At 50.6% G+C, this 13,272-nt stretch overlaps 1 protein-coding gene across 2 annotated transcripts in view; it reads left to right on the top strand.

Annotated features, from left to right (window-relative positions):
• Positions 1 to 13,272, top strand: part of CRMP1 (collapsin response mediator protein 1) — a 50,631-nt gene continuing 37,359 nt past the window's right edge. The window contains exon 1 of one of the 2 annotated variants that reach the window (XM_042053476.1): positions 1 to 815. In XM_042053476.1, coding sequence (XP_041909410.1) covers positions 444 to 815 — 372 coding nt within the window. In that variant the 5' untranslated portion in view covers positions 1 to 443. Of the gene's footprint in view, positions 816 to 3,287; positions 3,547 to 13,272 lie in introns of those variants that run through there. The other variant, XM_042053477.1, reaches the window with a different exon arrangement.

Raw genomic sequence — 13,272 nt, 5'->3', positions numbered from 1 at the left:
TCTATACCGGGGGAGCTGTTCACTGCGGTCCCCGCTCGGGGAATCGCTGCTGCTCTTCTCATTCGTCAGGGGCTTTCCAATCACCTGCCTCTGCCACCCTCTCCGCTCCGCTCTTTGTACTTTATTTTCACGTGCTCTTTACTAACACGGCTATTTTTAAATCCCGCTCGGATTTATTTCTCTCTCTTTCTTTCTTTCTCTCTTATTTTCCTTTTTTTTCTTTTTTTTTTTTTTTCTTCGGGGGGGTGGGTGGGGGGAGGGAGGTTAACGTTTGCAGTTCCCTAAGGGAAAGATCCCACCAGCCAACCCAGCTCCGCCACTGCTGCATCCATCCATTCAATTTTATGGTCACTAACAGCCTATCCCGATAGTGGAAGGTGCAGAGAAGTGGGAGGCAGGGAGACAGTGAGAGAGAGAGAGAGAGAGAGATCCGGACAGCGAGAATGGCCGAGAGAAAGAGGAACTGGAATAAAGAAGATGACCTGCCTGTGTATCTAGCTAGGCCGGGCACGACAGCCCAGACACCGCGACAGAAATACGGGGGAATGTTCGCCTCCGTGGAGGGGGCCTATGAGAACAAAACCATCGACTTCGACGCCTACAGCGTGGGGAAGAAGGGGTCCCGGACGCCGCGGAGCGGCAGCCGGCACGACATGCTGGACGGAGGGGACAACTACAGCGAGACCGCCAGCGACATCAGCGAGATCTCTGGCTCCGTCATCAGCTCCCCGGGAGACCGGGAAGACAAGACCCCGGGCGTGGAGATCAAATACCCCGTGGGGAAGGAGCTGCTGCAGGGCCAGGACAATGGACAGGTGAGCGGGGCCCGGGCAGGGGGGAAGGAGCCGCCGCCCCCGCTCGCTGGGCGAGCCCAGCCGAGATTGCTGAGCCGAGCCGAGATTGCTGAGCCGAGCCGAGCCGAGCCGAGCCGAGCTTGCTGCGCCGTGCTGTGCTGTGCCACGCCGAGCCGTGCAGTGCCGCAGAGCCCCGCTCGCCCGCGCAGGGGGCTGGGGGCCGCCTTCGCGGGGGAGGTTCAGCACGGCAGGTCGGGGAGGCGCGGCCCCCTCCTCCCGGGCACGCTGATGCTCTGGGAAGAGCCCGGCTGGCCCCTAAACTACCTCACTTGGCAGAGCTTAGCGGGGGCGGGAGGGGGCGATCCCAGAAATCGTTTTCCTTCGTAAGTGATGGCGATGAGTTTTCTCCGTTTCCTTTCCTGCCCGTGCCGGTGGGCCGGAGGGCAGCTCGGGTCCCACAGCGCCTCTCCGCCGCCCCGCGGAACAAAGCCGGGCCCGCGGCACTCCCGGGCTCGCCGGGGAAACTCCGCGGAGCTTGTCCCGGGCACAGCCCCAGGATCTGCCCCGGCCCGCTGCCCTGACTCTACCCCTGCTCCCAGCGGCTCCCTGTGCGCCTGCATTGTCTCCCCGGCAGGGAGCGCGGAAGGCGGGAGGATCAGCCGAAACCTCTGCCCCGGGTTCCCCTTCCCTGGGGTTGCAGCCTGGACACATATTGTAGGCTCAAGGAAGAAGTGAGCCGGTGGGGCTGGCCAGCCCCTGACGGCTGTGCATCTCCATCTTAGCCCTGTCGGTGGCATGCAGGCTGGAGGCAGACCCGGGGAGCTGGCTCTCCTGGGAACCCGGGCTGTCATTGATTTCCCCTTAGAAAGAAATGCGGCCCTGCAGTGATGCCTCTGCATGGATACACCCTGTCCCTTAGTACCCAGCCTGGAGCCTCTGTGGCTTGTCTGAACTCTGCTCTTTCCACAGGCTGAACTGAGAGTTTCCACTCTCTTCTCCCCCCTCTTCAATTTGAGCATGAATGGGGTGCTGGTTTGCTCTGGTGTGGGGATTGGGTGCAGGTGCTGCACGGCCTCCCGTGCAGCCCAGTGGGTGTCTGCTGTGGTGGGACATTGGAGTGAGCAGGCAGGGCTTGGTGGGACACTGTGCCTGGGATGCTGCTGCTTTCTCTGCAATGACCTCAGGGTTGCCTTCAGAGGCTGCCAGCTGCAGTGCAGTCTTCTCTTTTCTAGCTCACCTGAACTGAGTTTTTTGGTCAGGACCCTGGGGCAGTGGGAGGGCACAGCACACCCCATCTTCTAGCACGACCATGGTGCTGCCTCCCCATCTTCCCTGCTTCCTAGTTCAGCCTGGGACTCAGGGTAGTGAGCACACTGCACACTATCTCTCTGAACACCACTGTGCTTACTAAGTTGACCAAAGCAAGGTGGGGAGGAGGTTAGGGATAAAGATTTTGCCACTGGCTTAGGAAGGTGCACTGTAAGCAGCAGACGTGTGACCCCTGTGCAGTTGCATCTAGAGTTTTTTACAAGCTTCAAACAATGATTTTGGGGAAGATGTGTCAGGGATGTGGCCTGGGTGCTTCATGTTTTGTATCTATGTGTATTTCACAGGGGTGGGTGTGCTAAGAGCCCCAGAGTGTGTGTCCTTGGGGGGATTAACTTGGGCACAGCTTTGCAGTGCCTTTTACCCTTCCTGCAGTTCACAGAGTGTTAATCAAGTACCTTGGGTGGAGGGAGGCACACTGTCAGAGATTACACGGAAGGGTTTCAGCTAGCCACTTTACCTCTCCAGCAGCTGCTGGTACAGCATCTGCCTGGCCTGGCCTGGTTGTGTTATCCCCTGTGACCTCCCTGGGCACAGGACAGAGCAGGTGTGAGACAATGGGGCCATGACAGGGAGGGCAGAACAGGACAGTGCTGTTCGGGTCACAGCTGTTGGTGAGGACGGAGCAGGCAGTGCCATCAGGGACAGAGCCATGGGGACAGAGCCATGGGGAAAGAGCAGGAAGTGCCATGGAGACAAAGCAAGGCAATGCCATCAGGATCAGTGCTATGGGGACAGCGCAGGGCAGTGCCATGGGGACAGCACAGAGCATTGCCATCAGGCTCCATGCCGTGGGGACAGCGCAGGCAGTGCCACTGCCATGTGTAGCACAGCAGGACCCACCGCCGGGGATTATATCCCCCGTCCCCACCCTGCGGCAAGCGATGCGTGGGATCCTGCCGGTGACCTCAGCGTGCGAGCGGGGCGGCGGCGGAGCTGGCGGGGCGGCGTTTCTCAGCGCCGGTACGGGAGGGAGGGAGGCTCCGGCTGGATTGATGGGCTGTGAAGGGGGGCCAGGCAGAGGGGTGGGGGACAGGAGGGAAGGAAACGCTTCCTGGGTTGCGCTGAGCGAATCCTGCTCCGACCTGCAGCCGGGAGGGCGCTGCTGCCGCCGCCGGCAGAGGCAGCGCTCGCCGACCCCCCCGGGAGCCGCGTCCCTGTTTGATTGCAGCCGGAAAAAAAAAGGTGCCGGGTTTGCCGGGCTCGCCTTCCTCTGGGCGACGGAACTTCGCCCCCATTCCACCGCTCTGCCGGGTCGCCCCCGCCCCGCCCCATCACCCGACCGGGCTTCGCATTATTATTCCTCTCAGCACCGCCGGTGTTGTTCCGCTGGGCTCGGCTCGCTCCTCGGGTTCGTTGCGTGCTCCCGGCGCTAGGGAGAGCCGACATGTCTTACCAGGGCAAGAAGAGCATCCCCCACATAACGGTAAGCGGGCCCGGGCGCAGCGAGCGCTGCCCGCGCTCCTTTGTTCGCGGGGCGGGGAAGGGCGTGCGGCGGCAGCGCCGCGGCCGCGCAGTGCCCGGGGCCGGCGGGCAGCCCCCAGGCTGCGGGGCCGGGGCTCCCTGGGGCGGCCGGGTGCGGGCGCCGCCGCCCGTCCTCCTCCCGCTGGAGCTCTGGGCGCGGATTGATTTAATGTAATTTTATTTTAAAATTTCATTATTATATTTTTATTTTATTTTTTATTGTGTTCTGCCTCCCCTTCCTCGCGCGCCGCCCAGCCGGGGCTCAGCGCTGTGTGCTCGCTTCAGGCCGGGGCGGGGAGGGGAGGGAGGGCCGGCGGGGGCTCGTCCCGGCGCTGCCGGGGCCGGGGCTGGGGGTACCGCCCTCCCGAGGAGCCGGGCCCGGGGAGGCTCGGCCGCCGGGCGAGACAGAACAAAAGAGGGAGGGGACCACCGCAGCACAACGTGCCCCTGCCGCCGCCCCCCGCAGCGGGCTGGGGCAGCGCAGCCCCTGCGGGGCAGGGGCGGTGGGCCCGGGGGAGGCACAGGGTGCGGAGAAACGGGCGGTGGGCGAGCGTGGGCGTGGGGAGAAACGTGGAAAATCAAAGAGCGCCATGATGCCAGCACCAACACCTCTGCGCGCTATTAATACATCAGGCGTGGTGGGGATCAGAAGTCAAAGAGTTAATTATAACCATCTTCTTCCTATCGGTGCCTGTCTCCCGCTAGATGCTTTTGTACCCGAGCAGAGCTACAATAGAGTATGCTTTCCAAGCCAGAAAGAAAGGACCTGGGTCTTTTGATACAGTATATGTTTTCCCTTAATACACAGGATCTGGGGATACAGGGGCTGGGATAAAGAACAGGCAGAGCTGGCGGGTAGGGGTGTGGTGGGAGAAATCGCACCCGGACCTTGCTCACACGGCAGAGGTTTTTCCCAGGACCGGTGCTGGTCTCCAGGTTGCTGCCTGCTTTTCTCTTGGGGGGCTGGATCAGTGCGTGATGGGTCACTGCTCCTGTGGCACCTGGGGCAGAGATGACTGGGGAAGCGGGGTGAGTTCCAAGATTGCTTGGGTTCGTGGAGCTTTCCCTGGAAAGATGGCACAGTGTGTCTCGGGGCAAGTTTCGGTAGCTGAAGAAGCGGGCTGCCTGGTGGGTGTGGCACCTTCCTCAGCAAACCTGGTGCTTAACGGCGTTAGTGGAGCCGGCGTTACAAAGCTTGTAAGCTCCTCGAGGTTTTCTCCATATTCAAGAAAACATCCTTCAGTCGAAGTATTTGATCAGGAGGGAAACAACCTCCTTCTAAAAGCTGGGTTTTATGATACCAGAGTGCTGCATTTATGCAGGTTTCCGCTATCAACAGGCAGCAGTGCCTGGTGGCCAAGGCTGAACCTGCGTGCTGCAGTGGCTTTTTGGGTGATGGCTCTTCTTGCCTTGTTCCTCAGTGCGTTGTGTGAGTTGCAGTTACTCAGGGCATATCTGGACTGGCAGAGTCCCTGGTTACCCTCTGAGTGAGTGTCAGGTGCTTTGTGCATGGCTCAATCTTCATTTGAAGCTGCAGTGTAACAGGTTCCCACCCATAGCTAGTTCTTTGCTCTCCAGTTTGGAGTAGAATGAGAAACTGGAAGAATTATGAGTCTTTGCCTTAGAATCAACAGTTTCTTTTAATTACATCACTTCTCACAAATTTTCTTCTCTGTTCTGGGGAGAGGATTGCTGGGAAAAAGAAAGCCCAAACCTCAGCCTTTTCTCTTTGAAATGGGATGTGCTGAAGCTTCTACAAATGAATATTCATTAACATTACTGTTGAGTTTTGTGACCAAATCAAAGGCATAAATTAACTTTAGTGAAGTTGGCAGGGATCAGGGCTGGACTGTTGTTTTTTTTTTTAACACTTCTGGCCGTTCTTCTCCAGCAAAAGCAAATCAGGCACTTTGTGTAAGACCTGGTATGCACTGCTTGTGCTACAAGAACTCACAGGATCTATCTGTGTGTGGTAAATTAGATGTTTCATCCTGCCACTAAGGCAATACATTGTAGCTTCAAGTCTTCCGGGCTCTATGGAAATGTGATAGCTCTGTAGAAGTATGCAACAACAGTGATGATGAAATCATATAAAAATGTCATTTGTTATTGTTCTTAACATTTCCCCCCACTCACACGCCTGCTTTTTGGAGCTACACCAGCTCCTGGATTCATTGGAGAAGTGAGAAACTGATTTCTGACAGTGTCCTGGGTGCTGATACTTAGCTGTGGATTTTCCAGTACCAAGCCTGTGTTCCTTGCATGTGGCCAGGAGCTGTCCTGAGTGCACAAAAATAACACCCAGCCACAGCATCCAGCCACAGGTGCTGCCAGCAGTCAGTACCTGGCCAAAACTTTCCTCTGGGATGAGGTCTGCAGCATCAGGAACGGTGAAGGAAGAGGTGGTAGCTGGTTTCTGATCAGTGTGGAAGCAGATACCACTCTTGGGAAGACAACCCTGTGCTATCCTTTCTGGGTTACTGCTCTTGGTGCACATGGGCATAACTTCCTCCCTGTGCTTAGTCTGACTGTGCCTGCCCTCCTGACTCCTTCAGACAGCAGGGCCTGACTGATACCCCCTGCACCTCTTTCCCCCGAAGCAGCTTTATTCCTGCTTTCCTTTCTCCCACTGTTTGTGGCAAAGGCACTGTTGCAGACGGCCCCCTTTGGCACTGAGCATCTCCCTACTCTCATTTACCAATCTGCGCATGTTTTTTTTATTTCATCTGCCTTTTTTTTTTTCTTTCCATTTCAGCTTGTGAAAATTCATGCTTCTTGCATTTTATCTCATTTGTGACTCTCCTGCTGCCCATTATGCATCTCATGCAGCATCCAGGCTTGCTGTTGTTAGTGGAGTACCAGCACTGCACCAGTGTAAGGTGCCATTCAGTTGTGAGTCAGATTGGAGAAAGTGGGCCCCTTTTGTAACTACTGTGGGAGGGGAAGGACCTCTGTATTTGAAGCACCTGACCAGTCTGGTGGTGTAAAATAGAAATGCATTGAACAAGTGAGTGTAAGCACTTCAGTCATGTCCTCTGCACTGTGTTGAAGTCCTTGGTGGGTAGGTCTCAATCCACTGGTTCAGGAGTGTTAGCTGGGGATGGAACAGCGTGTACATAATGTAAGGATGGCCAAGAGAGCAAGAGCACATTTCTCAGCCTGTGTAGTATGGACAGCCACCACATCCATTGCCGAGGTGTTTTTCTGCATGAGGTGGCAATCTTTTGTGCTTCGGTTGTGCAGGATGTTCTCATGCAGACCAGATTTTCCAGGATACACCCCCCAGCCCATTGCTTTTAACGTAACTCTTACACTCCTCTTGTGCAGCATATTACAGGGAATCAGTGGAGAAAGAAATATGTGTTACAAAATTATTTTGGCTTCTGTGTTTTGGTAGTGGTCAGCAGTTTTCAAGCAAGGCCTGAGCTTAGATGAACTCAAAATTGCAGTTTAAAAAAGGCATGTGGCATGTAAAGTGCCTGTGACAGGACGTGTTTGTTCCAGCAGCAACTGCACCCATTAAAACATAATCTGTGTGAGCTCAGTGAAGAGGAGGTGTGAACACAATTCTACTGAGCAAAAGCAGAATAGCTAGTCACCAAAGCAAATGCAAGGAGGCATTTGGGAGAGGAAAATGGTGCCCGAATTCCTTGGAAAAAAAAGGGAATCATCTTTGTGGGAATGGTCCAAAGGTTGGCATATGAATGGGGGAAAGGCACTGCTGGTCCTGAGTAGACAGACTGTAAGGCACAGGGAGACAGAGCTCAAAAATGTGGTGTTACAGAGGAAGGATCTCACTACTGAGCATAACAAGAAAAGAGAAGATCTGGCACAACATGAGAAAAAAAAGCAGATGCAGAAAAATGGAGAGACTGAAGAAATGCAGAGGAGTGGGCACAGAGAATAATTTTAGTTGTTACCTTTAGAATTAATATGAAGAGAGATGAGAAGTATGTAGGCTTCAATTGAAGATAACAGGATACTTTGAGGGAGAAAAAATACATTCATGTTTATCTCCACTGGTGTGACACACTGGTTCAAGATGGAAACTTTCTGTTTGTCTGAACAAAGTGCTGGCATAATGTGTGGTGTTCTGGTGTGAAAGCTGCCAGCCAATTCGTTTTGGGCACCAGGGGGGACACGTCCTAAAGGTGCAAGACATGATGAGTCCCTGGAATGGTGGGCCAAAGTCCTTGTCTAGGTTTGGATCTATTCCATATCTCCCCTGACCGTGCTTTTTTACCACCCACCTTTGTTTAACAATGTGAAGCTACACCTGGATTGCTCTGTCACTTGCCAAAAGTGTTTGAAAAGCCTGCTGGGTGCTAGGCATGGGAACGCTGCCTCATGTTATTACTCTGTTCTGGTGCAAGATTTTGGCCGATTTAGACAGCGCTTTTTGTCCTGCTTTAAAACACCAAAGCCTCGGACTTCTGTATGCCTATGTACTCTTGAACATTTGCTTAAGCCTCAAAATTACATGCTCCCATGTGTGTCTTTTTAACAGACTTGCTCCCTCTCAGTTTACTCATCTGTCAATGAACATATGTGTAGTGAATTCACATTGTGTAGTGGACTGAACTTCAGCCTGGCAGCTCTGGAGATGCTTGAGCTGCTTCAGTATAAGTTTTTGGATTTCCAACCACCATCTCCATGATTCTGTGACACATCTTTTCCTTTCTTTTTTCTATAGGAAAAGAAGTGGCCACAGTGTTCAAGCCAGTTCCATATGGTGACTTAAATTACATTCAGAGTAGGTCCCTCTGGGGACATTTCTATGGAGACTGAAACCTTTGGCAGAGGGACAGAAAGAAGGTTTTGGGGCAGTGATTCCTTTAACTGCCACAGCAAGTTCATCAGTCAGTGCCCACAGCAGGGCATCAGCGTTTTCATCACCATAGCTGGTGCCACCCCAGGGAACTGAGCTGTGCTTTGCTGGAAGCTGGGCAGGTTTGGAAAGGGGACAGTGGCTGTCTGGGAAGACATCTGGTGCAGTGAGGTGGTTATCTGAATCTTCCTACAAGTGCTGAGAGCAACCACTGCCAATGAACCACTTTTCTGATGAGAGATCAGGATCTGTTGTCTGCTTTGCTGCCATTTCTTTTAGAATCAAGAATTATTTAAGTGGTAAAAGCATGAAACTTCTATTTTCCTTTGCAGGACGCAGGAGAACCCACTGGCTTGTGAAGCACTTGGGAGGTAGTTCAGATAAACTTGAGTTTTGTACATATGAGAGAGATAAATGCTTTTGTATGTGTGAGAAAGAAGGAATAGAGATGAGCAGCAGAATAATTTGCAGTGTTCTAATCTTGCTACATGTAAAGATGACAGCCTTGTCCCCTGAAGCAGAGATGCTTTGGGATTTTGTTTGCTTGTCACAAGACAAAAGTTTTCATCTGTAGTACATGTCCTAATGAGTCTTAAGGTGTCAGCTATTGTTTATGAATAATTGTCCCTGCTGACTTCAGTGAAGTCTACTCAGTGTAAAATCTCCTGTGTGTAATAGTGAGGACCCAAGTAGGTGCAGGTGGCTGGCTAAAGGAGTAGGCAGTGCTCAGAGCTGTGGAAATGGAGCCAGGGCTGATACCGTGGGAGGTGAGGCAGCAAGCATCACCACTTGCTCTCACTGGCAGAAAAAAGCAGGTATGTGAGGCAACATGACAGCACAAAGTGTCTGAGTGCAAACAATGTGCATTGTATCCACTGCATTTAGTTGGTCATGAATTATCATTGCTAACATAATATTAAAGGCATTTTCTACTATTCTGTTTCCCTTACATCCACCTCCTCTGTCAGAGAAGGGATTCCATATGGTCTTAGTTGGATTTTGACTGTGATTGGTGCCAAGACAAATATGTCCCAGTAACCTGATGCAGGTTTCTGACTAGAACTTAGATAAAACACATCTTCAGTTCAGTGGCACAGAGAAGCCAGCCGTGCTGTAAATGACTATTATTTTCTTCCCAAGTTTAAGCTTTCCTGTGAATGGCTTCCTGGGATTTTGAGATCTTCTCTAATTGATGTAACCTGTGTGTAACCTGAGGGATGGGTATAGCAACATACGATGCAATGGTTTCAACCCTCTAGCCCCTACTTAGGTGAAACCCCTGCTGATGTCAATGAATATTGTCATCAATAAGATGTTTGTTGTGCTTCCCTTCTAAAAGCAAAGCAAAGATGACATTTACAGTGAAGAAATCCCCATGGAGTAGGTAGCTGTAGGAGCAGCCCTTTTAGAGTGGGTGATTAAGCAATGAAACTGCCAGCTGAATGGGAAGCCAGGTCTCAAAAGGGGAAACAAAAGAACATCAGATCTTTTAAATGAATAAAGATGAATGAATACATTGGCTATGGACCAAGATACAGCATTACTACAATCAACATAATCCTTCCTAAATTAATTGCCATATACTTGAGTGCATCTGTTAAGACAAGAACCTTAAAAGCTGGATTCTCCATTAGTGGCCATCGGAAATGATACCTCAAGGATGGAGTATTTTACAAGGAATTCCCAGAGTTGATTCAGGGTTCACCCTAACTAAAAGCCACTTCCTATGGAGGGTAATCTAGACCTGAAATTCAAAAGGAGGGATACTGCTGATTAAAAGCAGATCTTCTGTAAGCAGACAGTACTTCATGAAATCCCATTTACAGCTCTTTGATCCTTATGAAAGGATTTTAAGCAAACATTCCTCTTGGGAAGGATATCTTTCTTCTTTTGCCATTAAGTTTAAAATTGTTCCTTATTTGTAAGTACTTTGCTAAAAGCGAGGTAATTTAACTGTGTTGTATCACAGCTGGGTCTGAATCTGACCAGCTCTGACAAAAGACAGCCAAATATATCCACATACACAAAAAAAGTAAATCTCTTGTATATTGCGGGAAATTAAGTCTGCAAGAAGGAATTATTGGAAGCACAGAGGAGCTCTGAATGTCTCCTTCCGCTGTTTGCCAGTGAGTCTTCAGCCTTTGAGAAACAGCTTCCTTGCAAATAGCCTTCTTTTGGAGACTTAGATAATCAAGGAGAACAGAAATATCAGCCTGTATTTCTTGTACCTTCCCTCTAAACTGAATTCTGTGTCTTTTGTGAGTCTCAGTGGACTTTTTAAAGCCTTAGTAATAAAGAATTCTGCCTCTCAAATGCTAAAACAGTAATGTCTTGGCTGCAAGTATGATAACATATCTTAATGCCTTTTTGTGTGTCTTGCATTTGATCTGATGTCTTTTAAACCACATGCCTTTATAGAGAGCTTAAATGCAGGTGGATTTGGAATGTAAACTCTTTTCAAATGGCTATTTAGCATAAAATCCTTAGTCATCTTCAGGGCTCTCGACTAATCTGGGTTTTAGAGAAAACAGCCATTGTTGCTTTGGAGATGTAAGGACAATGTTATATTCTAGTAAGTCCTTACAATTACACTGAGGGTGAAATCACTGCTGAGTGTTTTCTCATCCTCTAGGCCTGGAAAATCTGGGTTTGAGTGCTGCAAAGACTTTTTTGGTTGGCAAAAGCTGCAATGCAGCAATTGTAAGGTCCAAACCAAGAATGAAGCAGCACTTAGATCTGTATGCTGGGTATGTTATTGGAACTTAATTGTATATAAATTGTAAAGCAAACTGTAAGTAGTTAAAAATATATGGTTTACTTGGTTTAGAGATGAAGATGTAATAGGTAGACATTCCATTTGTGGAAGAAAAGCAAGAACGTAATAGCGTATATTGGAATTGCAGTCTTTACAGATGCTGCTACTTGATGAAAACACTACTATTGGAATCTCTTGGAATCTTTTAATATGGCTAGAATACATAATGGAAAATTCTTTTTTTTTTTTTTTTCAACTCCATCTTGTATCACAGAGGTGTGGTTTTCTCTGACAGGCTCCTGCAGGTGCAATGCATAGGTGTCGATACTGTAGAGAAGTGTGTGGTTTGTATAACTTGTGCTGCATTGTATTTTGACATGCTGCACCAATTTGGAGTAATGTTTAGTAAATCTTATGGCAGTTTTATTTTTTCTGTTACTGTGTTTTTTAGGAGTCCCAAGAAGCAGATTTGAGAACTCCATGTCTAAAAACTATTTGAATTTTGTTGTGTATTTTTAGATACCTCTAGCACTGAGGGGGAGTGGGTGAATGGAAAAAGGCTAATTTTAAATTTCTTTGCAACTGTTCCTGCTCTAACATTTGGTTTGTAGTTCTGAATAATCCAGAGCAAAGCGATTTTCCACCCAAGGGAATTTGGTTTCAGTTGCACTTGCGCGGAGCCCGGTGAAGCATTGGGGACCATGGCAGGACTCAGGCTCGTGGTCCTGAAGGTTGGTCAGATGCTGCTTCTCTCTGCTGGCCTTTTGCCATTGGTGTGCATGAAAATGTGGACATGCTTCACAAGAGCTGAGCCAAGCTGATTCAAACCCCAGCAAAACAGGCAGTTTGTACAAAGTGTGCCAGTCACCAGCTTACAGATGTTTCGTGTTGCACTTGCTGTAGTGAAACAATAGTTGTGAGGGAGCGACAGCCACCGCCTCCAGTCTGAGCAGCCAGCCCCTCCTCCTGCAGCAAACGAGCTGAGTTTGTGGCATCTCCTTCTGCTGCCGTGAAAATTGCTGTCATGTCACAGACTAAGCTCTGCAGCTTTGCTGCCAGGTTAAGCAGGAGAAGCTAGACTGTGATTAGGAAAAGATCCCCAGGGAAGCAGTGTGCAGGGTTTGAAGGTGGAGGGCTGGGAGCAGTAGGAATGGCTGTATCATACTCAGCAGTAGACTGAGCCAGGAGGTGCCAGAGTGCCTGTAAAATGGAGCTGCAGGGGAGACAGCAGATATGCATCGTGGCTGTGCCGATGCTGTGTCATGGCCAGGCACAGAACTCAGAGGCAAACAGCATTGCAGCAATGCAGTTGCATCATTGCAATAGTGATGGGTGGAGAAGAAACACCTTGGCTCCCACACCCTGCAGTGACCATGGATTTACAGTGTGCTTTCTGCATCTTCCATGTCAATGAGAGCAGGGTTTTTTACCCCTTGCATCTTGGCACCTCATGAACTGTTCAATATAATACTCCCTCTCTGTTTTGCCATGTTCCTGCTGTCTGTCCTTGGCAGCTTGGAGGGAGGAGGGGGTCCCAGCAGCTTCTTTTGGCTTGCATTGGGAAGAGTTGGGCTGGCAGCTTCTTGTGCCAGGCAATGCACTGAAGGCTTGGTATGGAGCCCTTGGAGCTCAGCAGGCAGGGCACCAGTGCCTGAGACACCTGTCAGCTGAATAGAAAAGTGGCAGCCACCCTAGAAAGACTGACAGTATTGTCACCTCCTGAGCTGAGTGATGAGCTCCTTGCTGTTTGCATTGTGAGAGCGCCCGAGGGTCAGTGACTGGGTGAGGGTGCCTCTGGGAGCTGGGCAGAGACAGTGTTCTTCCTAGTGGGGATTACAGCTGAGAAGGAGAAATACAGGCCAGCACTGCCGGGATTAGTTCAGGAGCTTCAGGTCACTCCTCCCTTCCCTCACTGCTTTCCCCACGGCACTGCAGAGTGTGTCTCTCCTCCAGCCTGGAACAGGGACAAGAGGACTCTCTGGTCCTGGACCTTTGTCACTTGGTAAGAAAACTGCAAGCAGTCTGCCTGACATCATGCCCCTGGTGAATAATAAATGTCCCCTGGTCACGCACAGCCTTCTGCATGGCTGAGGAAGCTAACCTAC

The sequence above is a fragment of the Corvus kubaryi genome, unplaced genomic scaffold, assembly GCF_017639235.1.
Source record: "Corvus kubaryi isolate FWS band 111438036 unplaced genomic scaffold, C.kubaryi_AGA036_p1.0 split1-131, whole genome shotgun sequence".
Classification (NCBI taxonomy): Eukaryota; Metazoa; Chordata; class Aves; order Passeriformes; family Corvidae; genus Corvus; species Corvus kubaryi.
Note: the sequence above shows the minus strand (reverse complement) of the source record. Positions and strands in the feature narration are given on the sequence as shown.